Source organism: Bombus pyrosoma, linkage group LG7 (assembly GCF_014825855.1).
Source record: "Bombus pyrosoma isolate SC7728 linkage group LG7, ASM1482585v1, whole genome shotgun sequence".
Classification (NCBI taxonomy): Eukaryota; Metazoa; Arthropoda; class Insecta; order Hymenoptera; family Apidae; genus Bombus; species Bombus pyrosoma.
Window position 1 is genome coordinate 18,901,481 of NC_057776.1, and position 27,683 is coordinate 18,929,163.

Genomic DNA, 27,683 nt, shown 5'->3' on the forward strand with positions numbered 1-27,683 from the left:
TTCAAACTTGTGCAACGCGCAACGACAATAAGATGACAATATCTCGGGAACGATGTTATATCCCGAATGTATGTTAGACAAGGAGAAATTGTATTCGTGGTCGACCCAAGTTTGTCGTGTGAGCGAACAAGAAGTTGGTCCTATTATATTGAAAATTAGAAAGGCACAATACGTAAGGGTGTTTCTCGCGTATGAAACGTGGGCGGTGAACTTAGAACAGGAAGAAGGTTATGAGGAATATGACGTCAAAAGCTAGAGCAATCTGTTCGGGTTCTATATTTGCGAGTGATATGCTTGGTGGAAATCAAATTGAAGAAACAAATGTAGGTAGGAAACGCGCGTGTAATTTAATTTCTTGAATTAGACTCGACTTTTTAAGCGTATTACGTTTCGCTGTTTCTGCGGAGAAGCTTGGAACGCCGCTACGAAAAATGGCAAAAGTGTTTGATCGGTGGCTGTGATTCTTCGAAGGATAATACACGTAGGACGATAAACGAAGATTCATAGGTGTCGAATCACAAAATACAGAATATAAACTCTCCGTTCATAATTTTACCATATCACGTCAAACGAGATACTCGGATTACTTGTAGTTTATGAAATTTATCGTAGAACTGTTGTTTCATCGTCGAACTTGTTACTGTAATACCACAGAATACACCGACCAATGATTTGTAACGTTTCCTTAATGATATAAGTATCAGTGGAACTATGTATTATTACTATCGATTATTATTGCTATAGAAATTGCGCAAGGGATTTCTGCTGATTGTGAAAATTACCAAAAACGAGAAACGAATTGACTTTTTAATCGCATATTCATCGTTTGAAAAAGCTTCATCGATAATAGAGTAACGAGCAAATTAGAAGCTATTTTATAAGACGCGGGTACAATGGCCAGAGGTGGAAATCCTCGTAAACGTAAACATTGCGAGGGAGAAATTCCAAAAACAGTGGAGTCGTGGCGAAGAACGGGAACGTTCAGTCGCTAAGTGGATCGCGAAGGTTAATGACACCGTGGTCTTATTAAAAGCGTCGTATTTAAAGCGTCGTATTAACGATTCCGTCGAGAACCTCGCCAGAGATTCGTGCATGATTTCATGCTGTTTATTCTGTCGTGTATACGTGTCTGTGTGCGTGTGTATAATTTGTATACATTAGCGAACGAGTGGTGGTGTGCCGAAAACTAAACCGAAGACGTTTGTATGAAAAGGGTGATTGTATAGAAGCGATGCAAATCATGATTCACTTTTCGTATTTCTCTTACAGGCAATTTTTTATTATATATCTATCGTATTTATACGGAATCGCGTCTACGGAAAAGGATTTATCAATAAATCTAGAAACACATATTTTTCTACTTAATAACTCTCTCTCGAAAAAGATTTGTAATTAAGAAATAGGTCGAGATTTATTCATTTGAACATTTTTCCTTTTTCCTTTCGCAGCTGCAAAAGCTTGGTCCAATTTATTTCGATTTATCTGAAACGTGGACTCTGTAATTACGCGATTAATATACGTATTTATGTACATACTAATTTATTATTAATTTCACTGTGTCAATTATACCAGTTAACGTTAATGACGATGGTTAAAACGGGATAATCTACGTATGAAACGTTTTACCGGCGCTCTCGCAAATTTCTACAATAACAAAATAGACCGCTAAACTATATTAAAGAAGAAATTTTAATAGAACGTTTGTAACCATCGTTTACGTTTCTCTATTGCGCGATCTAATTGTATTTTTTAATACAGGAAATCGCGGTCGATAATACGCTTATAGCTTACCGATTTCATTTCAAACGACGTGATTACAAAGTTCACTGCGCGATGTACAATTTCCACCGTACAATCTATTAAAGCGTGATATCGAATTAAATATTCCCATTATTTGTTCCATTTATCGTGAAACTCCGTTCGTTAAAATATACTTTGTGAAGCGAGCTACTGTTACCTACGCATCGTAAGTTCGAACGACGAAGCCTACGCTTTACGATCGCGATCAAATTTATCGAGTTAAGAATTTTGACGACATATTTTCGAATTAAGGCTCTAATTTATTGGTATCACGAACACCCTACCGAGCGAAATTAGAATTTATTACTCGAAGCTCTAACACTAATTTAAAAACTCGTTTTAGTCGTCCCTGAACAGCTTCAGCGGTGTCATAAAGCGAGAGTTTCGAGGGGAAATTCAAAAGATGGAGCTTAACATCGAGCCCAAACTGATCCAGACCGAAGCCAACTGCGGTTGAAGTCTCGCGAAGTTTATTGCATTTCCAAATGCCAAATTCGAGACCAGTTACGCCGTATCTCTTTCGCATAAAATTAGCGATCGATCGCGAGGGCCTCAAAAGGACTCTCGTTAATGTCCACCAAAAGCGAACTCTCGGCAAATTTCAAAGCTCATGAATACGGTCAGTTAGTAATTATCAGTGATATTAGTAAGATCAGTTTCAATTTCAAAGAGTTAAAGTCATTGGAATTCAGCGACGATGATGTTACGAATCTTTTATTTTGTCGGTAGTAAAACTATTCTCCTTTGCTCCGTTTTCGGGGAATTTAAAAACTCTCAAACACAACGAAGTGCAGCTTGAAGCTACGAGGCGAGTAGGAATGTCCGCGTTTTATATTGAATAACTGTAAATTCAACAAAACTAATTTGATAACTTTTGCAACAATTTATTAACACCGATTAAACAAAAATTACAAAATATTCGACATAATTATGCGATATCCTTTTCTCCGTACAAGATTATCTGATCATTATTTCAGCTTAGATATGTAAGAAGAGCGAAACGGAAACAGAAACCTCGGTTTGTCAAATTTTTCCGAATCTCGAACATCGCTACATCGAATCCTGATCGTCTATAAAGTAACGAGATAAATTTCTCACGAGTTTCTCCCATTCGCAAGAGGACTACGTTCCAATTACAATATCTGTACCGACTGAAACTCGCGTTCCAGGCTTCCGTCGTCGCGTTACCAGAAAACTTGTTGCCGACCTGTGGAACTTGCCGCGCGAATTTATCTTGGTCGCGTTTAAACGGCGAGTTTCCCGTGAAAACGCGATCGATCTTGGCGTTCTCGTCGCAAGTAATTACAGAAGCGTCTTCGGTGACGAATTCGTCGAACGTTTCAACTTCTGGTCCAAGTCGGGACGAGCTGCAAGTTTACTCGAAACCTAGCGAAACTTTGTTAAGTAAACGAGAAACTTCGGTTTCTAACGTATCCACGTTCCGGGTCATAAAGGCTAGCGCCTTGGAACACGCAAAATGAAAGCGTCTTCGGATACGGTAATTGCACGAGTTTAGAAAAAACTGCGCACGCTCGATGAGTAAGTTGTCTGCGGAGTTGGATCGGGCTCTTAATTGCATTCAATTCGACTTAATTAAAACAGACGGTTCGAAATTGCGTCCGTAGAGCGAGGTGCGAGCAATATTTTTGAAATCGAAGGAAATTAAACGAAATAAGGCGTGGATTTGATTTTAAAGAAAATTGCGAAGAACGACAACCTTTAACGTGAAAGTGAGATTTGTAGATAAAGCTGAATCAACGCTGACAGACATTTGCCCGCAAACACGTGTCGCGGCCAATCAGCATCTGTCTTTCGAGGGAAATCCGCAGAAAGACAGATGCTGATTGACCGCGACACGTGTTTACGGACAATTGCCTGTCAGTGTAGGCTTAACTTAAGTATATATCATTTTTCGTGTCAAATGTCGTGAAAGTTCCATATTTGATCGAAAGATATTAACGAGAAATTGTACATATTCAGTATTTAAAAATTATATTTCGACACGTAGATCCAGTTCGTTCCAGTATACAAATTGTACCAACATACGAAGAAAGATGCTTAAATCTTTGAATATTTTAATAATTTTAACCCTATCTTACACATGCAAGTATCTCGTATAACACAATAATAATAAGAAGAAGAAACTGAGAAATAAGAAATCTCGTATATCTCTAACTAATTTCAACGGTAATTTTCAGAAAATCAAATCGTCAGGCTGAAGAATGTTTCATCGGGAAGAGTAAAAGCACAAATTTCTTCCCTCTCTGATAACATTTCACAGCTGCTCCTCGAAGATATATCAACGTTTCGCCCAACTTCGCAGAGTACCAATTAAAAAAAAGCGTTTTTCAACTTTCCCTCGACTTTGCAGCTTCGGTTTCGCTGATAAACTCGGGCAAAAAGCATAATCAAACGCAAACAGAGCCTCGTCTGCTCGAGGAAGAAGCTTTAAAAATTACGAAACAAGATTCTATTAAACGATGAGATTCAATTACGAAAGCAACCAATGGATCATCGAGCTCCGATCGATTCCGTATCCGACGAGGTTGATAAAAACATAACCAGACGCGCGTTAAATCGATCCTGCCTCGTTAGAGGATAGCCAGCGGGGTCATCGTGCTATTACCCGTCTAGTATGATCATGCACTTCGTCGTAATCCGTGAACACGCACGATTTGTTGTGTCAGCTTTGGGATTAAAGCGGAACCACAGACCGTGATATCGCTATCGGAGACTGTGTTGGTTTATATTTTTGTTCAGAAACGATTGACAATCGATCGAGATACGTCAGCCGCTAATTATTGCCGCGTGTTTCGATATTCGACATTCGGCATCGTTTCCATTAAACGGATTTATTTCGTGAATGCATTTAGGGTTGGTACAGTCTAACGTTGAAATCGTTGTTTAATTACTAGGAATGCGGATGGGTTGGCGAGTGGGAGATTTGTTAGGGGAATATTGCCAATTAGCAAATGCTTCTAGAAAATACATAGGAATTACGTATTAATAGAAATGGATATGTTTATGGGAAATTTCGGGAAATGGAGGTGGGAAATTAATTAGAGGAATATCGCTAATTCGTAAAAAAATATTTCTTGGAAATAATAATAGAAATAGGGACGTTTATAGGAATTTAAGGAAAATTCGAAATATAAATATCGTTCAGGTTGATATTTGATCGATTAAATGGAATACGTATATAGACGAATCGAATAGGGAAAAAGATTAATTAAGAGAATATTTGTAATTAGAAAATGTTTAAGAGAAAAGAGAAATTAGTTAGAGTCAGAAGAATATTGGTAATTGAAATATTTCGGTGATTGAAAAAAAATTCGTATGATCGATCAAACTTCAAAATCATACGTATTTTCGAAGATACTCGAACATTTCGAATATCGAGTTAGAATATCCAAATAAAATTTCGAAAATTAATAACGATCCTGTTAGAGAGTGTAAAATCTCAGACGAGAATATTCTTGTTACTCTGTTCGAGATAGAAGTTTCGATAAAATCTTGTCGTAAAATCGGTTTTATCTGCAAGTTATTGGAAATTATATGCGAACCTTAAATCGTACGTCTCCGTTTTAAGTACGTGCTTCCAGTGAAATTATGCAGGATGTGTAACGAAAAATGGATAGCAGGATTCGTAAAGGAGGCAGCCAAGATCGTTACAATCTTTCGAATCTAGGACGTTCGCGCAACAAAGATTTATTCTTGACGTCGGTTTTTGTTACTTGGCAAAGAAACGACCGTCTGTTTTCAATGTGTATCCTTTAGTGATCCTTTCCAAGCCAAACGTCTTCGAAGTTTCTTGTTGCACCGTTTCGCGGTTAAGCACTGCCTGAATTAAATCGCTGCCAGTGAAAGAAATACTGCATATTGAGCGTAATGTAATACTTTTACCAAATGGTAACGTTTAAACGTGAAAAGATAATTCTGTCAGAAGGCTCTGTCATAAACATAAAATTGCCAATTTTCTCCGTTTTACATGCATCGTTATTTCGTAGAAAACGTGATAATTTGTAATTGGAAATCGTAAGTAAGACGAGGAAAAAGTGTTACGTAGACGAGTACGCGATCGAACTTTGAATAGTATCTAACAATAGAATAGTATCTTGAACAATAACGAAACAAATAATATGTAATAAATTGATAAACTGCATAAGTAATATAAATTAACGTAGCTGTCCAGTCTAAAAATTCAAACATGGTTTAATTAGAATATAAATTACATAATATAAGAAATTCCATATTTATAATAACGTAACAGGCACAAGCATGTAATGCTTTTGTATATTCTACGTGTCAATCTCAATATACTTGTGAATCTTACTAAAACTACCAGACAAAACCACAAACTCATTTCACAATTAATCTTCTTTAACGATGTACCGTAATTCATATCAACGAGAGAATGACGAAGAGATACTTTGCGAGCATCATTGTTGGCTGAGCATAGCGATACGCGTGCAAGAAGTAGCCGTTATGGAAACGATGCTTGCTGGCACAAATCCGTGGTTTGTAAGTCGACTGAAACCTTGTATTAGTCGATTGGATTTAAACGATAATCCAGCGGCGTCGATTCTATATGAAAAAGCTCTCTAGTATCTGTATTTTAATTAAGCAGATCGAGCTCGTTACAATCTGAACGAATGAAAAAATGTTATGGAAAAGCTACAAAGGAAATGAAAAGTGATTTATGACGACAGAAGAAGGAAAAGATGCGTCTCGAGAATATCGATGTTTTAAAAATTATTATTATTATTATTAGAAAATATTATCACAGAAAAGATTGAAAAGCTTTTTCCATTTCCGATAAAAGCATCGGCGTAAATTCTTCGAAATAAAGAAATCAAAACAGCGGCAATTTCTAGCAACGATGAAACCTCTTTGCTTTCCTCAGCGCCTAAATCTGCAGATGGAAAATCTGCGGATTATATCTTGTATGGGATAGGCAATAAATATTAGTAATTCAATTCCATGAAATCGTATGAAACGAAGGTTATCGAAAAGATATTGTAAGAAGAACCTTGACAAAAAGTATCAGAGAACTAAGCTCTTTGATCTCCTGTTTGTAAACTATTTTCCAATATAGTTAATTCTGTAAAATCAAATGCTCATAGAACGTAGACTATAAGAAAAATTTCTAATCTTGTAGCCTTCAAAATTGAAAAATTATAATGTTTCGCTTTCACAAATTTAAACCCATCTTCCCTTCATACTTTCCACTTTTTGCTTAACTCTGTAAATACACGTTTTCGTTCGCGATACCTAGAAAGGGAAGAATCAACGTAATCCCGTCTATGTAAAAATTTGTCATTGAAACGCGAGAAACCACAGTGAAATTATCTCGAAAGAAAGAAGGATAAAAATAAAAGATAAATTAAAACCGAGAAACGAAGAATCGAGATTTTCGGTGCAGGAAGGACGAAACTTCTTCTCTGTAGCGAAGAGAAATAAAATCTGCGACGAGAACAATTTTAATAAGACGCGAAAAGACGCGAGCTTTTTAATCCAAATCCTTTCGGAAAGTCCAAAGAAACCGTTTGTCGCTATAAATAGCCAGCGAATGAACGTGATGGAAGAACGACTCGCAGGCAATTTCCCGATAACGTCATGGCCGAGTGAAATAGATGCTCGAGACCGACGTTAGTTGTATAGCGTAATCGTGGCGAAGAGCTGTATCTGTTACAGCAGGTGAAAAGCAAACAGGGTGTCACGACGATATTTCACGTCACCTGGACGGACTGGCCTACCTCCTCGACCCAGAAAGCTCTGCAAGTTTCTCTGTTGTTCGAAGCGTCTCGAAACAAACATTTTCAGTCCCGTTACACCGCTTGAAAGCAACTTTACTTTCGTTGTGATCATTGGTCACGCAAACGGAAGATTAGAAATATCCGAAAAGGATGATTGGTGACGAGTGAAGAGAATAGTTGGAATTTCCAGGATCGTTGGTGTCGCTTTAGTCAGCTTGGCGGTGATCGATTAGGATATAGAGCGTGAAGTAGGATCCGAAGATGGAAATGACGGTATGACGAGGAAAATTGGGATTTTACTTTGATATCCGAAGAGGAAGAATACCGAAAAAAAAAACAATCCAAGTAGATTCAAGGTAGTTAATAAATTAAGAGTATTTATCTTTCTGAACATAAAATATTAGAACGTAAATAGAGATACTCTTCACGCTGCAAATATTCTAACGAGCGACGTGCACGATAATAATCTATACCATGTTTGATATCGTTCTTTTCCTATGAAAGTATAGAAAATTAACTTAAAAAATACACGAAGCTGGTAAAATTAATGTCACCATATAGGTTACCGTAAATATAGATCATTCTTTGCATATTTTTCTCCTAACAATTTCCTGGCCTATTGGCCTACCCTTACGTTTGAATATCCATAGCCGTGTTGTATAAGCTGCCTCTACTTCATTGTCCGCGTAAATGTCACGCCATTAGGGAAAATACGCTCCGAAGATTACGTGGACAAACATATTCATGCTGTCAACAACATTCTCATGGTGCGTAATTTGTGCCAGCTTGATATCATTTCTATGGATATTATATTAGGATGTATTTTTCGTTGCGTAGAACGTAGAATTGGCAAAAGAGAAAAGGATTCATTCCGCTGGAGAAAAAATTCTACGTTAAAAGCTCAATTTTCGAGCAAAACCAAAGCAAATTAACAGCTTGTGAATCTTTTTAATTTTTAATTAAGCTTTCTCTACAATGGCAAGATAAAAAATACCGGAAAGATAATTGTAGTAATTAAATTCCAATATGATAATTTTATAGTAATTGTATTTTAATGCGAATATTTCGTTTTACGCTTTTTACGAATACCGCCAAATGTTTAAAATCTTTGGTCCTATCTCACGCCGTGACATTTTTTAAAATTTTAGCAAACTGGAAGGACGACCATTTTTCACAAAATTTTACACGTTTATTACGTTTAACGTTGTCTTTGCGAGATTAAAAACATTCGTATTCATTGATATATTATGTGTGTCACATGAAACATTCTGTTAACATAGTAACAGATATCACGATTATATATGAAAAAAGCTAAAGATATACATAAAAATGACGAGATATTTAGTACAAACGTACATTCTGCAGAGATCAATTATTCATTCTATCGGTGATCTTTGACACTCGATAGAATCATATTTGACACTTATTATATACTTAAAACGATCGTTCATGCTGTACACTAACTTTTCTACTAAATATATGTTTGCAACGAATATCTTGTAATTTCTACGTTATATATTTCCAAATTAGTTTAAAGTTTACAAATACAATGACGACAGTCACGTCTCATTACACTGTTAATGTTTCAAAATGTTTCGTATAGCACGTACGATACGGCAAATACATTTCGTTCTCGCAATATCAAAATACTACTAAAATACTACTAAACGATACGAAATTTAATTTGCTTGGACCTAATTAATTGGTACGTAAACGCTATACGACAAACTATACCACTTAAATATATCAATTCCGATCCAACCGATCCAACTACGATCGATGTATTTACAGGATCGCCACACTGTTCGTTTCATCGAAGAAGATCAACTCGTGTCTTTCCTATCGGACGGAATCGAAACACAAGGTGGATTCTTACGTAAACCAGCGAGGTTTAACGAGCCGTTAGCCGTAACGTGTAAATCGTTGAAATCGTACTCGGATTATTTGTAAAAGAATGGAACGATGCACGCACAGCCGATTTTCCCGTTGGCCAACGCGTTAGATCGGGTCCGAGCGTACACGTTTACAGCCACGTAGCAGCTTTCTCGTGTAAAACGGCTTTTCTTGGCCAAGGGCTGTTAATCGGATACGAACGAAGACCAGTCTGTCAGAACTATAAACCATCTCGCTTATTTTCGTCAAGCGATCTATTTCGAGACACCTGAATCGAGAACAGATCCTACCGACTTCTATTGTGGGTCTATTATCGTCAACCGTCGATATTTCAGCGAGTTTCATGCTTTCCCTATCTTTTGTCTATTGTCAGATACGATTTTAACTCAGATATTGCTATTAATTCCAGAACGACGATCTCGATACCTTTTCTTTATCTAACGCGCGATCTTCTTTTCATCTATCTATTATAGAGACAATATTTTAATTAGAGAAAATTATAAGATTGAATGAAATAAAATAAGCAAGTAAGATGGAAGTAGAGCGTGTCGTGTATCGAATTTGAAATTTTTCTTTACGATTAAAAAGTATGTTATGTACATCATTTTTCATGGAAATCCCGTAGGATTAATCTTTGTACGTATGTTAATAGGATTTGCTGTTTGTTATTTTATTTCTCACGAATTTGCCAGCGTTTTAAATTGTTCCCTCAAATGTATCGAAACGTAACGAAGGTGCGGCGAAGTGGCGAATATCGTATTTCGTAATGACCACCGGTGTACTAAAATCCCTACAGATTAAGTAGCTGAAACGTACGTAGAACGGAATAAATCAAAATTTTCTAGATTTTCTTATTTGTATTAATATTAATTATATTAATATAGTTGTTAATTATTAATTTAAATTATATTAATTATATTTAGATTAATCCTAGAGAGAAGATCGTGAAAGAGAAATATTCGAAATCCAGTAACCTAACGAGACGATACGTATATACTGATCTTTGTAATGAAGTAGTCAGATCTACATTTTGATAAGCTTAAACTTAAACGCTTAAACGAATCTCGAAACGTATCAGGATATAAATAAATATAAATATATTATACTACTTAAGTAACCCTAAATTTAGTTCCCAAGAGAAATCGAAACGATTCTACGTTCCTTAAATTTGTTTTTCATACGATTAATCGAAGAAAAGGAAAACTGAGAAATTAGAGATTTAACTTTTGACGTTTGGGAAATTGGGAAAAGCAAGCGTAAAGATACGACGAATATTTCAGGTTTAACGTAAACAAGACCACGAGAGAGTCCAATCGGAGATATGATTTTTTTAGAACGCGACGAACAAGACGAAATTCATATTTCGCCGGAACGATCGTAGTTGACGAAATTGATACGCGGGGATCGCCCGAAAAATTCGTAATTTCTATTTTCGACGCCGCTTGTGATTACGCGGAGATTGCGACACGCGGATATTTCCGTGGTGGAAACGCTTGATGCCGAGTTGCACACTGGCACCGCGAAATGAAATAGAGTAGAAGATAGTGTCCATCGTGCGTTGGGCCATCGACACACTTGCCAGCAAACTCTCATGCAAAATAAAGTCGATGATTCACGTTGGTCTCGCAGTCGATGACTCGTTTTTCGGTTGACCGAGCGCGAGCTTAGAAAAACATCGAACGATTGCCCTGACGAGACGCAGTTGCTCGTAAAAGACGATACAAGTGTCGTTTCTCACAACCTTGTCGCAGTTTTGCTTTGATTTTCATTAGCCTGTATTGGAAACTCAAACGAAGTAGGCCATCGAACCTACGTTATTTCTTTTGAACATTTTCTTTTCGACGATGTAGTCTCAAATTTATAGAAACATATGACGATAATAAAATTTCTTTCGCGCTGCCCGAGCCTTTTGTTTGTACGCGTAACTTTCTTAGCGAAACAATGGAATCGTTAATGATCGATACCTGAATATCTGCTTAGTATCCGGATTCGCGTACTTCTTTTCGTCAGAAAAATATTTATTCTAACCGATAACGCTTATCTTTATAGACAGTCTTTTCGTCAAAATGCTTAAACTGAAAAAGAAAATAGTTGCGCTGGCAACATTGTGTAATTGGATTATTGAATGGACGTGACGTTATGTCAATAACAGTGGACATGTTAATTCGTTGTATACGTGTATTATATCGCGAATGTATTAATTCAGCAAATTCAATAGATTTTCTTAATAACAAATTATACTAATTTCGATATATATTAATTATAATTTAAGTAAAATTCAAACAAACTAAAACGTAATTTACGATAGTTTAATTTCAAAAAGTTACACAAATGCATACGCTGATCAATCAGCATTTCGTTTATCAAATCTCACGATAAATTTTACACACGGTAGAAAGTTCTATTTATATCCATAAAAATAATTTAATTGTTATAATTATCGAAGCATTCTAAAACATATGAAAGAAGAACATCGTCCAATTACAAGTTTGATATCACATATTTCTACCCCTTTATCCGAATAAATAACTACTTCGTCGTTCAATTTCAATTTAGTATCAACAAACGTGCCTGTTGAGGTTTTATCTCGGAATTGAGAGAGGAAATGCGTGGATGAATGTATAATAGAAATATATTCAAGTAAGTTTAAGTACAACGTGTATGCTAGCCCAGATCCGCACGCTGGCAGCGTTACTTTACAAGAGAACTGCAAAGCCATGGGCCTATGGGTATTCATATAATTACGAAAAACTGGCCTATCCGTACTCCGCTGCCCCATTTGTGCAAGCTATGTTGCTAGAAAAAGCTATGAAGCTGAGAGGCCCTTCGACTTGATGGCTTCGAGAACTAAGAAAACTAAACGCTAGAGAATCCACTTCAACAGTGTCGGACAAACACACCCTGCCACCTATAAAACAACAAATTCAACGTACTACGATGAAAATTCGCAAACTCGTCCTCCCCTTAATTGACCAAGACGAACGGCGACGATCCAACATTTTCGCTACTGTCGACCCCTTCCATCCAAAAGCAAAATGATGTACGATAACAAGTAGCTTCCTGCTATCATCCGCCGCTAAATCCATTCATCCTTCTTGACATTTCCTTTCTAGAAGCTGTATCAACGAGCGAGTTGGCTTTCTCGATTGCGTGGTCAACTCCGGTTCGTTACCAGGCGTTTCATCGCGAAAGCCAAAAATAAAGCTATGCATAACCGAGAAGCAGTCCGAAAGCGAGCTACGTTGGTCTGGCGCATTGTCATCGCCATTGTGGCTTCTCCGAGCGAGCGTTGAACGAAACGAGGGAAAAAGGTCGCCGACGCCCGCCAACAGTTATATACAATCGGTCGGAAAACGGAAACCGACACGGTTCGTTGCTTCAGAACGGGCTGAGCGAGGTCAAAATTCGCGACTTCAATTCGGAGCGCGATTTAGAGCCAATGAAAACGAGTGAAACGATCGTTACTGAGATTTTTAAAGACCGACGTTGCGTAATTTGCTAGATTAATATTTCTGACGATAGAGCGCTCGTCAACCTATGATTTTATTGTTGAAAATGTAAAAGGATCGGAGATTTTCAACCAGTGTGCAACGAGGGATCTACAGGCGTATCGCGAGAATTTTAAAAAGACGCGATACTTAAATACTTGTATTTAGCATCTATTCAGAAACACCGACGACTGTCAGATTAAAAGATCACAATAGCTGTCCGATGTGAATCTCTGTCTCGAAACAAATGTAATATATCTTTTTCTAGTAATTAGTTTACGTGCCATGAGATGGAAAAGATTGGAAAGCCCTAACTTAAATTCGCTTATATTTCATACGACTGTATAGCCGTATTAAAGTAAATAAATGTACAAAATTTTGAATAAAAAGTAAATGGTTTAGAAACCCAGGTGCCAGACCAAACCGAAATATTCTATAGCGACGTTATACAGCGATCCTCGAGTTAAAACTCCTAGTCGAAGCTTTTATTAAGTCTGCGAATTATCCACTTCTCGGCTTCACAACCACCTGAAGGCTGACGAGCAGAATAGATCGCGATGTCAATCATGTTTTCATCGTATCACTCACCAACGAGTGTAAAGACTACACGCAGGATTTTTCTGAGATTTTAACAGGATTCTGCTTCAGCAGAGATTCTAGAAGTCTCTAAGGATATATAATAAATAAAATTTAAATATACCTAAGATACCAATACTAGTCCAAATAAGTTTCACTAATATCTACTACCTGTCCATTTAGTTTTGTCAACTATATATTGCTGTGAAAAATGTTCCACTATCTTTGATGGCTTGGAATAACTTTCACCAGATACATTCTATAGTTATCCTGATACATGCTATTTAAAAATAAATATCTCATTAAATTTCAATAAAAATGTATGTAAGTAAAATTTTCTTTCTTATTATATATTAACATATCTTTGGTGCTCATAATTCGCGATAGTTGAAAACAGTTTGGAATTCTTCTCGTACTTGTTTCTGCGTATTTCCCCGTGGCAAATCAACTAGACAGGAAAGAGCAAAGGCTTGCTCGGCTCATCAATGACCGTGAAACTCGAGGGTAACTAGCAGTGGAAGGATAGGATTGATGAAAGCGGCGAAGAACACGGAAGAAAATTGGAAAAACGAGAAACGCGAAGGTCTGAGAGCTGGAGAATGGAGCATGGAGTGTTTCTGGGAAGACGGTTAACTAGCATCCTATGGTTCGAAGGTTTGGAAATTGGCTCGTTCTCAGACGCAATTCGAGGTCCGTAAAGAAAAAGTATCGAGAAGATATTTAGGATTCTGTTAGGTATATGTCATATTGGAAAATTTAAAAATAATTCTTAATAATAATTCTGATATTTCGTTTGCTATTCCAAACATATTTTTACGTTGTAAGTTCTTGGGAACAAAAATGATAAAAGTTGATAGCAGAGTTACGTTATTCTGAATTTCTAGAGTGTACGTATTGCAGGATGTGAAATATCTCCAATGTAAGAATATTCCATGAATAGAATTACATGGAGAGTTATTCAAAGAATTTTACACGTCGGAAATATGAAATCTATGGGACTAGTATAGATTAACTATCGTCGAACATAATATTACAAAACGTGATAAGATTTCAGACACGTGACTTTCGATAAAACGGATTTTAGAAAAATATTTTTTTTTTTCTTAGAAACAACCAACCTATGTAGAAATATTCGATATTTACAGAATGTGTACGATCGTAAATTTGTTTTTCTTCCTTAAAACATCCATCTTACAACTTATTCGAAATAAAAAAAAGAAACGAAGCGAAAGCGATACGAAAGTTTTTCAGTCGTTTAATTATTATCTGTAATTACTAACATTTGGACAAAGTTATAAATTTTCATCAAACATCGAATCTCAAATTATCCCTCAGATTCACCGTCACTGTTACGTAGATACATTCGCTGGCGCAATTTATTTCACTTTCGTCAAGTTGGCCAGTATTTTCAGTTTCGTATGTTAAACACGACTCGCTTGCTTTACGAGCAGCAGATACGAGTGCTTGAAAAACACGATGTTACGTTACCTTTCTGTCTGTCGTACGCGTTTATACACTCGCTGGTCATAAATTGGCTGATCAGGGCGGTTTTCCCGACACCCCTTGCACCCAGTATCGCGACTGTATACGAGCTGATCTCTTTCGCAGGCACGGAACGTTTCTCCTCGCCATCCTGTTCCGCAGGTGCCAAAGAGTTCGACCTTGATCTTCTTCTTCTGAAAGAGTCGCCCCTGTTAATGACTCCTGCAATATGAAAAAGAAGAAACGGTGTTATTGGAAAGAGTCGTAGTAAAAATTACGTAATCGCTGAGACATAAATATATAATTTTCTATTCTACACGAGAAGAGACTGTGGAAGAAACTAATCGTCAGTTTATCGCCGTGAAACGAAATATTATTTGCAAACTGACCGTCTATATCAACGTGCGAATCTTCCGCTTTCACCTCGAAACATTAACAACAATGCGGAAATACTTATAAACCGTTCGAATGGAATTTCTGGAAATCTGTAATATTTACACTAATTGTTATCCTATGTAGAATACTAAAATTCGATGGCTTATATCAATGCGTGAATTTTGACAATTTAGCTCGAGTAATTAATAATAATTAAGAAATACTTGTCATATATTCGTTTCTCATATATCATTCTAGGAAAACTGTACGGTCGAAAGTTTATCGTAAGAGAAAGAACGTATCTGAAACGGAAAAATCACGTTCTCCGTGCAACTGTACGATTGGATATGGCAGAGCAGAATTTTAGCGCGTTCCTCGTCGTTGGAAACGAAAGCAATTGAACCGCTCTCCCTTCGGGATTGTGCTTGGAAAGCAAGGATTGAATTACGTGAAAGGGACAAAAGTATCCAGAAAATTAACATTTCCGTGAATCGGTGGAACTAGAATACCTACAGATATTCGACTATCACTGTGTTGTTTCCACGGCTGAAACGATCGAGGGGTACGAGCCGGAATGCTGTATCAGTGAATCTTGGTTTTTTAAAGAATGCATTCATCGACAGGAAGTAATTAGATTTTATGAATTGAAAAAGCGAAAAGTAGATTAACATGTAGTTACGTATGGTTACATTAGTATTATATCGTTTATTAAAATCTTATCCACACAAAATCTCAAATTTGATGTTATATCAGCCAGGCACAATTTATTATACAAATTTCCTAACCTTCGAAGCACGATCGATAGAATCTTGAAAGTTTAAACGAGCGTTTAAACTTTCGTGAATCATTAAAAAGGCAAATATCGTTCGATAGAATTGCAACATCGAGCTCGTGAAAATTATCAAGGTTGATAGTATTATTTTATGATTTGTAATGAAAAAAAGAAAAGGAAGAAACGAATAAGTAAATAAATGTCCCTCGTTTACGATGCCAGTGCTTGAAATACTATTACATATTCATGAGGTTATTGGTTTATCTAACGAAATGGAATTCATTCTTTTCGTTTATTTGCAAATAAATGAAATGATAAAAATACATGATTCCCGGTGCAGATTTTTTGGGTCACGACCATGCGCGTGTGTCCGATGCTGCGAAAAGAATTCAAGGAAATAGATATATATTTTACGAAAAGAAAGAGGATCATCACCGTACCGCTCGATTCAAAATTATAATAAATATGCGTCTATTATTCTTTATATTTATTCGTCTCTTTTCTTTTTCAATGAGAATTAACCGCACATACGCGATTACGGAAATTTAAATTTTTATCGTTCAACCTTGAATCGTTTAAGAAGGAGAATATATGCTTTTAACATCGATGACCTACATTCGTCTATAGGAAATCCACGTGTATTTTACTTTCGTCGTTTAGTTCCTTTCTTCTTCGACATCCGAACAGATAGCTTACCAGCTATTACCATATTTTAGCTTACCAGCTATTTCATTTTTCGCGCTCCTGGAATAAACTGTTTCATATTGTTAATATATCAAATACTTTTCTAGCAAACTACTATTTAATCGATTAAATTAATTGAACATACCCTTCTCTATGTCCCGAGTATCAAATTTAAACTTGGCTATCTCCTTTAATATATAATTAAAGGGCAATTAAATACCGAAATAACCAATAATTAAAATATCAAAACTATTCGCAAACTCTACCTACTACATATTTATAGGTAAACTATTCTGAAATTCTATCTTTAAATCTTTTTCCATAAACAATTCATCCTGAGACTCCCTTCAATCTTAAATCTAAAATCCTTTACAGAAAGAAGGGAAAGGCTTTAATAATTTAAATTACACTTCGTACGAATAAATTTAGAAATTGCCATATATCTTGAAGAAATCTTCGAGGAAAGTAGTACAAGATAGTACGTAAGCGTGCTTACACGAGGTTAAGCCTACTTGTCAAGTGAAGCTGATCGTGCTCGACCATATCTCTTCCTGTTTCGTTCGAACGTGTATCTAAAAATACGCTTCAAACATGTATCGAAACAATATGCAAGTCAGCGAGCAATTCGTAGATTGGATTGCGGACGTCTATGACAAATGGACATAGCGAAATTAAACGGAAGACTGCCTTCGTGAAGCATTGGCCCAATAAGGGTAACGTTGACTTCGGTACGTCAAATTCAAAGTTGCGCGCACAGCGTCAGTTTTCGATTAATACGTGGAAATTCAACGTGTCTAATATTCAATACGAAACATAGAATGAAAAGAGGTTCATCGATGAAAAATTAAAATATTTTTGTTCGTTAGCTGACCATCTAAGGGGCGAAGATTTGCGCGTGTTTTGTCGATAAAAATTGCTATTGACATAAATAAAGATAAAATATTCGTGAGAATTTATGAGATTCTGATTACACATTAATTAAACCTCGTAATATTCACAACTGGAACCTAAGTTCATTAATTGGTAAAACTCATGTTATTATACAATCTTCGCGACTATTGTACAACGTGCAATGACTGGCTTCTGAGAAAAGTATTCGATAACTATTTACTCGTGCTTTTACTTCGATATAGATCCAGTTACATTTGCAAAATTAATCGTTGAATCAAATGAAGGTAAAAGGACGAAATAAAAATTCTTTCTGATTTAAAATATGACAATAGCAGTGATATGAAAAAAAGTGATATCCATCGCATGTATTAGCTCTTGATTCGTTATTAATCGTTAATCGTCACCCTCGATCGAATTAAAAATCGCTTGTCACTAAAGGATTACAGAATAGAAAGAATTAAAGATTTGAAAAATGTTTGAATTGGAAATTCTAGCAAATTGTTTGAGAATTTGGTGCGGTACCTGTTATAAATGGGGCCATCAAACGTTTAACGATGGTGGAATTGCTTGGTCGTAATTGAATACAGACTGTCGTCGCCAGAGAAGCGTTACGAAGTAAAAGTCGATATCCACGTGTGGTCCTGCGAAATGCGCAGTTACGGGATTTCAACGCAGAAACGGTCGATCGATATGCGTAGTCAGCTATTTCGCTAATAATATTGCAACGCCGTTGAATCGGTTTCACGCGTCTGAGATTGGCGGGGAAATTAACGAGATTGCACCACGGCAAACGTAAAAGTTATCTGACATTTGATTTTACCTGAATGTGAAACGTCGTCTCACTTAAATTAGGCTGGTCATGTCAATCAAATAAAAAAATTGTTTAATTTATTAAAAAATTTTAATCTATCTTAATCTTTGTTGATTTATTCGTTTGCCTATTTATTTATTCGCCGTTTTTACATTTAACATAAATTTTATTCAAAAAATTGTTACTACATTATTATTGCTACATAACAATTTAATTAACAAAAAGTAGGTGAAAATTGCGTATTATATTCGTAAAAGTTTTTACCATGATTCCTTCAACGTAGAGAAATAATCATTGAATTTCTAAAATTCTATGTTACTAAATTGTTGAAGAAATAATTAATGCGCTACAATTTGATGATATAATTGTGCAGGAAAAAGTAATGGAAAAGCGATACCGTGAAAAGCCTCGAGCCAAACTCGATATATGTAACGATAATGTACTTACACGATGTAGGTATTATTCGTGCCTCGAAACTGAATTCTAATGTATACACCAAACAATCCGATACTGGTTTCAAACGATCAACGACAGTCGCATTCAAAAATTCCAACAATGCGATCGAATAGGTAGCTTAGCTCTTACTAGACAACTACTACAAGACATACCTGTACCGCGTGAAACAGCTTTTAAGCGTAGAGACTAAAAGTTGTAAGCGTTATAAAAGCTTAATTAAATATACGAAGAATAAAAACTTGTTTAACTGAAAAATTCGAAGGACCGAATGCCTGAATATTTGAATATTCTAAAATCCAAAGATCTTAAAACTTGGAGTTTTTGGTATTTCGAAAAACGAAGATGCTAAACGTTTTGTATAAGAATTGCTATCATTTTTAATTATCAGATCCCAGCGATGTTAATTATAATACAGGAGAATTCTGGGATACTATATCCCACTTCCATTATATACACGTACGTATATGTTTCTTAGGAGAAAATGGCAATGTCAATCGCAGTGTGATAGTTACAGCCTAGTTAAGCTGAATTCGCATCATGCTATACGTATGCGTGCATCAATGAGTTTGCTGGCGATAATGGCTTATTGGGAACGCGGCTTGCGCGTAGCGCATACAACACCCTGAAACGGACTTGTCACGTGTGAACGTAAAAGTGGATTAAATAAATCTACTGCATACAAAAACGTGCTAACATAACTATAAAAAGCGGAAGTCCTAAATTATACTTTTCTAGCCAGTCGTATACAAATAGTTGTAACAGCGTTCAATTTGTAAATTTCCTATATATAGGATCAGATACGTAATATTGGTGATAAAAAAAAAATGTGTCAGACCAAGCTTGCACGATGTCGACGGCCACAAAATCTGATGAAAATTCGGGGAGATCGTACGAAGGTTACCTTCGGTTTTTTAAATGGAAAGATATGTTCTTTTACGTACCATTTATTAGAGCGTTTTGGGACTCGTACAATGATTTATGGTTTAAGGTGATTCAAAGTCACCAAAGGACAACTGCAAGGGGTAGTAAAGTACTTTATACGAGCAATCGAATACTTTATCTTATGTAATGGAGATTTATTAATGCGCAAGTACGCTGATACTTTAAATGTTCAAAGTGGTGACCTTAAGCATCGATGCATGCATCGAGAGAGGGATATAACAGCATGTCGAATTTCATTCGAAATTAATGGCATTTATTCTATGGTTGTCGATATTTCATTGTACACTCGCTGATTTAATTTTCCCCCTAAATAAAAATTCTCGATTAATACGAACGAAATTCGACATGCCGTGATATCCCCCTCGCAACGCTTTAGAGCATGCATCGATGCTCAAGGTCTCCACTTTGAACATTCAAAGTAGCAGTGTACTGGTACATTAATAAATCGCCATTACATAAGTACTCGATCGCTCGCATAAAGTAAATTATTTTCCCTTGCAGTTGACCTTCGGTGATTTTGAATGACCTTGAACCATAGATCATTGTACGCGTTTTAAGACGCTCTACTAGGTCGTAGGTGAAAAAAACATATCGTTCCATTTAAAGAAACGAAGTCGATCTTCGTGCGACCTCTACGCGTCCACCTACCAAAGAACTATTTGCATAAAATGATGTGCCCCTCGATACTACGCAAGCTCTCTCTCACACATTTTTTTCTATCAACGATAACAGCCGAGATATTCAGCTGGCCTGTTTTACGTTCATCTCCCTGTATATTTCCTGTTTAAAAACTAAATACAGTTACGACAGAATTTTATATTTGAATTTTTAGACAAATACAATTGCGTTTGCTCGGCGGTTGATCAGAATATCTGTCTTTTGTATTTTATGAATCGTTAAATTAAATTTAGAAATTGCTATATTTTAAATTCAAGTGATTAAAGTTAAAAAATTACAAAGCTTCGGATCGATTCTGTTGTTGTTGTTGTTGTTTTTTTTTTTTTCTCGAGTAAGTATAATAAGATCGTCGAGTTCACGAGTTCTTCTTTTCAAGATCTTTTCAGAGAGCTACGAATGTAAATGGAGGCACGCAAAAGGTCGATGAGTACTTTCTTAGGTAGTTTTCTAAATTTTGCATGCGGACTGCTCGAATCGAGTCGAGGGGAAGCAGTTACACAACGACTTCAGCCTGACGTCTAGCATCCTCTTGGGCTTATCAGTACGATCAATCGTAATCGAGAAACGTATACGTTATTTAAATTACAAATTTGAAGTACCCAGGAGCCCTTCCTGCGTATTTTACAAATAGTTTAAAATTATTATATATGTACAGCGCACACTGTAAATATGAAACATTGTTATTTTCGATCAGTGTGCATTTGAAATTCTTATATTTTTTATTCCTTCTCATTTACCGCGTAAATATCAAATAAAATCATCGTCAAGATTACATTTTATACACCGAAATATTTTATTTTGCACCGATGTATTCTTAAATGTCCATAGCTTTTTTCAAAATTATACACGCACAGCAAGAACCAGCAATGAGAATTACATTTTGGATGTCATAGATACCGAAGATTTTTATTCTCCGTCAATCAATGCATAAAGTTGCCTATCTTACGTAATATCTTCTATATCCCTCGTCATCTATTATACGAAACAAATTTCATCCGCTATAAAAGTAACCTTAAAATTATATTTCGTACGTCACACGAGTATCAAAAATTCGTATTTTCCCTCAAATTACACTCAAAATTCCTTCTACCCTCCTTATCCACTGTACAAATTTCCAAACGAATCCTCGGCTATCCGTACTTCCAAAAAAAAAAAAAAAAAAAAAAAACTAGTCCTTTCACCGTTGTCAGAAGAGGCGCCGATGCATCGACCGGAACAGTTTAGACGCGTTTCACCGTCTCGGTCTTAAATTTCAACTTAAATTAAGCCGAGGTACGAGTTGATGGCCGGCTAACAAGCTCGTCTTGCGCTCCACTTAAAGCTGGAGCACGAGCCTCCCTTAGACAAGCTTTAATACCAGCCGCGTTTCCCTGAGTCTCGATCACAAAGATCCCGCCGTGCCTTGTCGAACGTTTGCGAAGGAATCAACCTTCTGAATGGCAGCCAGTAAAGCGTTAATGGATTCTCTAAAGCGATGCCATCGACATCAGGTGTAATCTGCCGACAAATCGAGACGGCTACGAAATCCCTGGCGGAAATAAACGCAGTCAGAAAGCTCGAGGGTAAACGCGTCGATCGACGATGTTAACTCTTGCTAATGCGTTTACGTCGCGCTTCGTATCGCGCTCTCTTGCTAGATTTACTCAACGTAGGGCGTAATCATAGACGGAGATCGTAGAATACCGTTGTTGGAAATTTAGGAATGTGTAGAAGGAGAGACAGAGATATCCTGCAGCGACGATCGTCGAAATCTTTGATTTATTGGACTTTCGATCGTGCAAATGTTAATTTGCACCGTCGAGAGTTTTCGTTGTGGATTACTTGCGTTTCTGTATAATTTTATTTGGCTTAGAGTTGACGGAGTTTGTGACTGGAGAAAGTTTTGCGTGGATGACATGTTAGAAGTTTCTGTTTCCATGGGAATTTTAGAATAGCAAATACGTATAGAATATATACAAGTGTCAAAAATATAGAGAGCATTCGAAAGCGAAATACTCGTCATAATATTTAGCGGGTGAAATAAACCTCTATCTAGCATGTTTTCATCGAAATATACATTTATTTTTATGTCCCTACAGTTCAGTTATAATAGTTTTCTGGATAATAAGATTCTTGTGTCGTAATTTTTACGAAGGAAGGAAATGACTAATTTGTGACCGATTACTTTCATTACATCTTTTGAAATGTTATTCGAATAAATAATCAATAAAGACACGTAAATCTTAGGTAATAATTAAACAAATTTATAAACAATGCTATATCGAGCGACCCAGAAGATCGATTTTATTTCGCTATATCTATAGATAGTTATGTTTTAATTTTTCAAAAATTTATATCTAAACAGAGAATAAAAACTTACAACGAACTTTAAGAATTTGATAACACCAAACGGCATGAGTAAATTTCATTGTCGAAAATAAACGATAGGAGAATAAATCGGTTCACTGGCCGAGGTTACTACGATACTTTAAAGTTTACTCGTTTCATAATTTACGCATAGAACGCCAACTATCAAAAATTCGCTGATGTTTAAAGCAAGAGAAAGTCAGATCGATCGTCGTGAATTGAATTTCAAACGAGACGAAAGGCAATAGTCAACTTTAAGTTTCAATTTTCCTTCCAAACAAAGTTACGTAAAATCTCTCTCTACTGTCGAATAAAAAGAAGAAGAATCAACAACATTTTATCGATTCTTTTTGTAAAATAAAAGCGTTTCAAGCCTTCCAATCGATGTTATACATAACAATACACGTACCAATCTTCCTTGCGAAACACTGCAATTCTATGTCTTTTATTCGCCTTTGGAACAGAATATTTCTCGAACGTTCGCAAAGAAAATATATTTGACAATTCGCTCCTGACGAATCGAATTCAGTGAATTTTCCAATTCCCAAGACAATGATCTTCGCTCCATGAATTTCTTTTTTTTTTCTTAATCTAAAAGTAGAATCAGGTGATCTATCGCTACCTGAACAGAACTTGGTACAACCGCAATGTTACGTATATTTAAAAATTTACATTCTTATACTATTATAAACATGTGGAACTCAAGCACGTAAAATTTCTCTTCAAAACGTTTACTCGTTCGATCAAAATTTTATAACTGAAGAAAGAAGAATATTTTTCTAGTTCAACTTCTAACCAAGAAATTCGTTGCAGTCGATTTCGTTCTAATCTTCCATTCTCGTAGTCGGTCCCCGGAGAACGCCTACCGTAAATCTAACGTTCTACTTTAACCCATTCGAGTCCATCCGCATGCAAAATTAACACGTTCGTCCGCTAACTCGTTTGGTATCATCGCAGAAGGCCGCATTGCATTAATGGAACCGCGATAAAGTCGATATGTCTCTGTTGGAGTGGATGTTCGCGACACATTTCGAACAACAGGCGTTCTGTTTAGCGGCTGAAAACGCCGATATCCGTCGTCGGCTTTGTCCTGTTCGCGCGAAACTCAAACGGATGTGCGCTACTTGCGACCATAGAATCGACGAAGCGCGATGAATCGACCTGACGAAGACAACGAGACAGAGAAATCCGGCTTTCTGCCCTAATTTTTATCCGAAAGTCGATGAGACTTGCAGATCAGATTTAATTTAGACGACGATTAGAAGGGTTGAAAATGCGAGAGAAGCCGATTAAAAGACAAAAGATGGTGATTATTAGATAGGCCTGACCAGGATTACAACGAAGTATGATAGATTGTTTGGAAATACATATGCAAGAAAGTATAATAATTCCAGACTCAAAACGTAAACTAAGAAACGACGGGTTCTTTCAGACAAGGGAACCATCGATCTTCAAACAGTATTTGAGTTGAAATCAATGCAAACTAATTTCTTCCTTATTGTTTCCTTATTGTTTATAAAAGACGAAAGAACGTGTAATTTCTGATGATCCAGCAAAATGCACGAAATGTGCGATAAATAGATGTTTGGCATAAATGCAGAGGAGTTTGTAATCAGAAAGTTGGGTAGAATAATTTATAATAAAAATTCAGAAGTATAAAAACGACAAAGCACAAGTAAATTTATAATAACACTGTGATAAACTTGGGGATAAGAAAATGGATTAAAAGAAGGTTCGACATATTATACGATATAAATCATAATTGTTTACTGACATATAAACATATAGATTTCGAACGTTATCATAAATTTCAATTAAAACAGGTTTAAATAAACTTTGACAAAATAAACTTTGCTAAAAATAAGTTCTAAGCAAAACATACGCTTCTATAATTAAAATGTTGCTGGAACGTAAAAAATAAAGCAAACAGAAGATAGTCTGTATTTGCAAAGTCTGGAAAATTATTCCGCCTCCGCGCGATACGTAGTTTTGTGTCGCAATTCCCACCATATCCCGGAAACGCGGTACAGATACGACAGAACGTATCGCTGTATTAAAGTGGAACGCAATTCGTACCAACTACGCCGTTGCTAATTAGTACGGTTTAATTGGTAAAATTTAGCCACCAAACCACTAGGTCGGTCGATTCTCGATAGATCCTTGAAATTAACAACGTGCGTACCTCGAGCAGAAATTTCTATTCCTATTAGAGCAAATGTAGCCGCTGGTAATCCGAATTTGTAAATCTCTTCGGTACATCGTGTGAGATAACGTAAATGAAGATGTAAGAACGCGTAAGTATAATATTTACGCGATGAAACGCGTGGATCTGTAATCATATCGAGATAAATCCGAACAAAATTCTTGTAAAACGTAACAGGTGTCTCGATACAGCTATCTGAATAGATCATCTTCATGAAGAATTCCGAGCTAGCATCGCGTGTTTCTGACATCGTGTGTAATTCGTAAGAAGAATCGACTTTCATCTGAAACGAGATCTGAATCTCAATATATTTCAGGAGGCTAACTTGGAGGTGATGCAGCGTGAAAATTCGAATTACGACGAGCCACTGGATATTACACAATTTGTGTGGTTTATCAGCTTGAAGGATTAAGAACTTGATGGACCATGGGACAGAAGCCAAAGGCCTAATTGCTTCAGCGGTTCTTCTGAAACTGTTTTTCTAGTTATTTGAGAAAGTTGTCCAGCGTAGGAAAGTTTCTTTCTGTCAAGAAAGATTTAAAAGCCAATGCTGTTATCTACAGAGAACCATTGCCTCTCCCTTATTGCATTCTTCGACTTTTTCTCTGCCCTGTAACTAACATTGTGACGGAAGCTTCTATAACATCTTCTCTTTTTTGGGATATCTGAACGTTTCGATATTTAAAATATTGGAAACATTTGAGTATCGAAATATTTGAAAATTTGAATTTTACATGTTCGAACATTTGGATACCGAAATATCGAAATATTTGAAAATTTGAAACATTTAAACATTCGGAGATTTGTACATTACGACTGCTTGATAGAATTTAATAAAATTGTTACCCATTTTTCCACACTCGGACGTTCGCGTTTGACTCGTCACACGATCGAATACTTATCGCTGATCGCTTTCTATGTCTTGATCTGTACCATTATTGTAGCCACGAAGAAATTCTATCTCGTATAAACGTTCCAGCACCGCTGAGCCAACACAGAGTCCGAATAAACGACAGAAAGATAAAGAGAAATTGCTTTAAGGTAAGATCCACTTTGATAAACCTTATCAAAAGCAACTTCTACGCTGGCAAGATTCTAGGAAAGCAAATTAGGAAACGAAATTTCCTAGCGCTAAGTGAACGATTCGAAGCGCGCAACGAAGAAACTCTGATGGTTCCATAAACAAAGTACAGGTGTACGGATTTGGCGATCGAATAGGTGAGGCAGCGTCTATTAATAAATGTTTAAACGTTCGAACGATTCGTGATGCCTGCCAAATTGCTTTAAGCGTGCTACGTGTGCGTACAATGCGTTTGAAAATGGTTCCTCGCAATCGGAACGCGCGGCAAGCTCTCCTGAAAGCATTGCCCGGAAAAGGATTAATTTTTTACGAGAGGACTACTCCATGATTTTTTATTTTGAAACGTTTTCTTTTTTCACGCTGCGCATATGACTGCGGGTAGCCTTTTTTAATTTCTCCTACACTTTCCCCTAAAACGTGACGCATGATTGAAATACGAAATACGTCAACAGAGAACGCTTTAAACGGAAAATTGTCGGAGGATTGATAAGCTCGAGCCTTGATGACTTTCCAATATACTTGAAATTACAAACGTCAAATTTGTTTCGTGACTGGTGAAATTAGAAGATTGACAGCGAAACGAACAAGGAAAGAGAAAGTTTGATCCAAAATCCAAATTTATTTATACGTTCGTCGTCGTATTGAAAAGCTAAGTAGAATCAGTCGCTATATAGTCAAGCAGGAAATTTGAAAATCGAATTCGACATAAATTTAATTTGAAATCCAAATGCAAATTTATTTGCTTCTTTATCCTCGGTAAATCCAAATACAATCAGCTGCGTGATCAGCTACGATGGTATGCTAACTTCATCGAACCAGTCCCTGGATTTGTTTGCTTAATTCTCAGAGACCCGTCTGAAAAACCAGTGACTATAAAGTCAGTGATTGTAACTTTACAGCGAACCAAATCGAATAAGTAGTCTTATATCGATGTAGCCTTATTTTTATTCCAAGGTAATTTAAAACGTAACTTACTTTTGCTGCGACCTATGCTATCGAAGTTTTCTCCAAATTTATTTACTCCTTCGTGCTCGTTAAAACTAAGTAGTGTCACTCGCTATATACTCAGCCACGATACTACAGTGAGAGTCAAAAGCGAGTATACTGCTTGAAGATGAGAAATTTATTCAAAGACTGTTACATATATGTTGCATAAATTAAAAACTGCTCGAAAAGATGTAAAATATGCAGGGCCCTTATATCATCGATTAAAATAGGGAAAACTCTAAATAAATATTATACTCGCTTCATTTTTATATGGTACATACATATTTTTGACTCTTACTATACGTCAATTTCATTGAGGTAGCTCCTGAATTTGTTTCGTTCAAAATTGATCAGTTTGCAGATCCGTTCCGAGTTTTTAATTGCATCTGATCTTTTAAGTGCTCCTCTTTCACACGAGCGAAACGAGCGTGTAGTCGCCATAAAACATAGCTTTCCTAGGTC

General features: G+C 36.4%; 1 protein-coding gene across 5 annotated transcripts in view; it reads right to left on the bottom strand.

The window, feature by feature from the left end:
- The window catches only part of LOC122568935 (GTP-binding protein RAD), a 78,836-nt gene that overhangs the window by 13,060 nt on the left and 38,093 nt on the right, over nucleotides 1–27,683 (bottom strand). For all 5 annotated transcript variants that reach the window (XM_043729258.1, XM_043729254.1, XM_043729257.1 and 2 more), the window contains one exon: nucleotides 15,002–15,217. In XM_043729258.1, coding sequence (XP_043585193.1) covers nucleotides 15,002–15,217 — 216 coding nt within the window. The remainder of the gene's footprint in view (nucleotides 1–15,001; nucleotides 15,218–27,683) is intronic.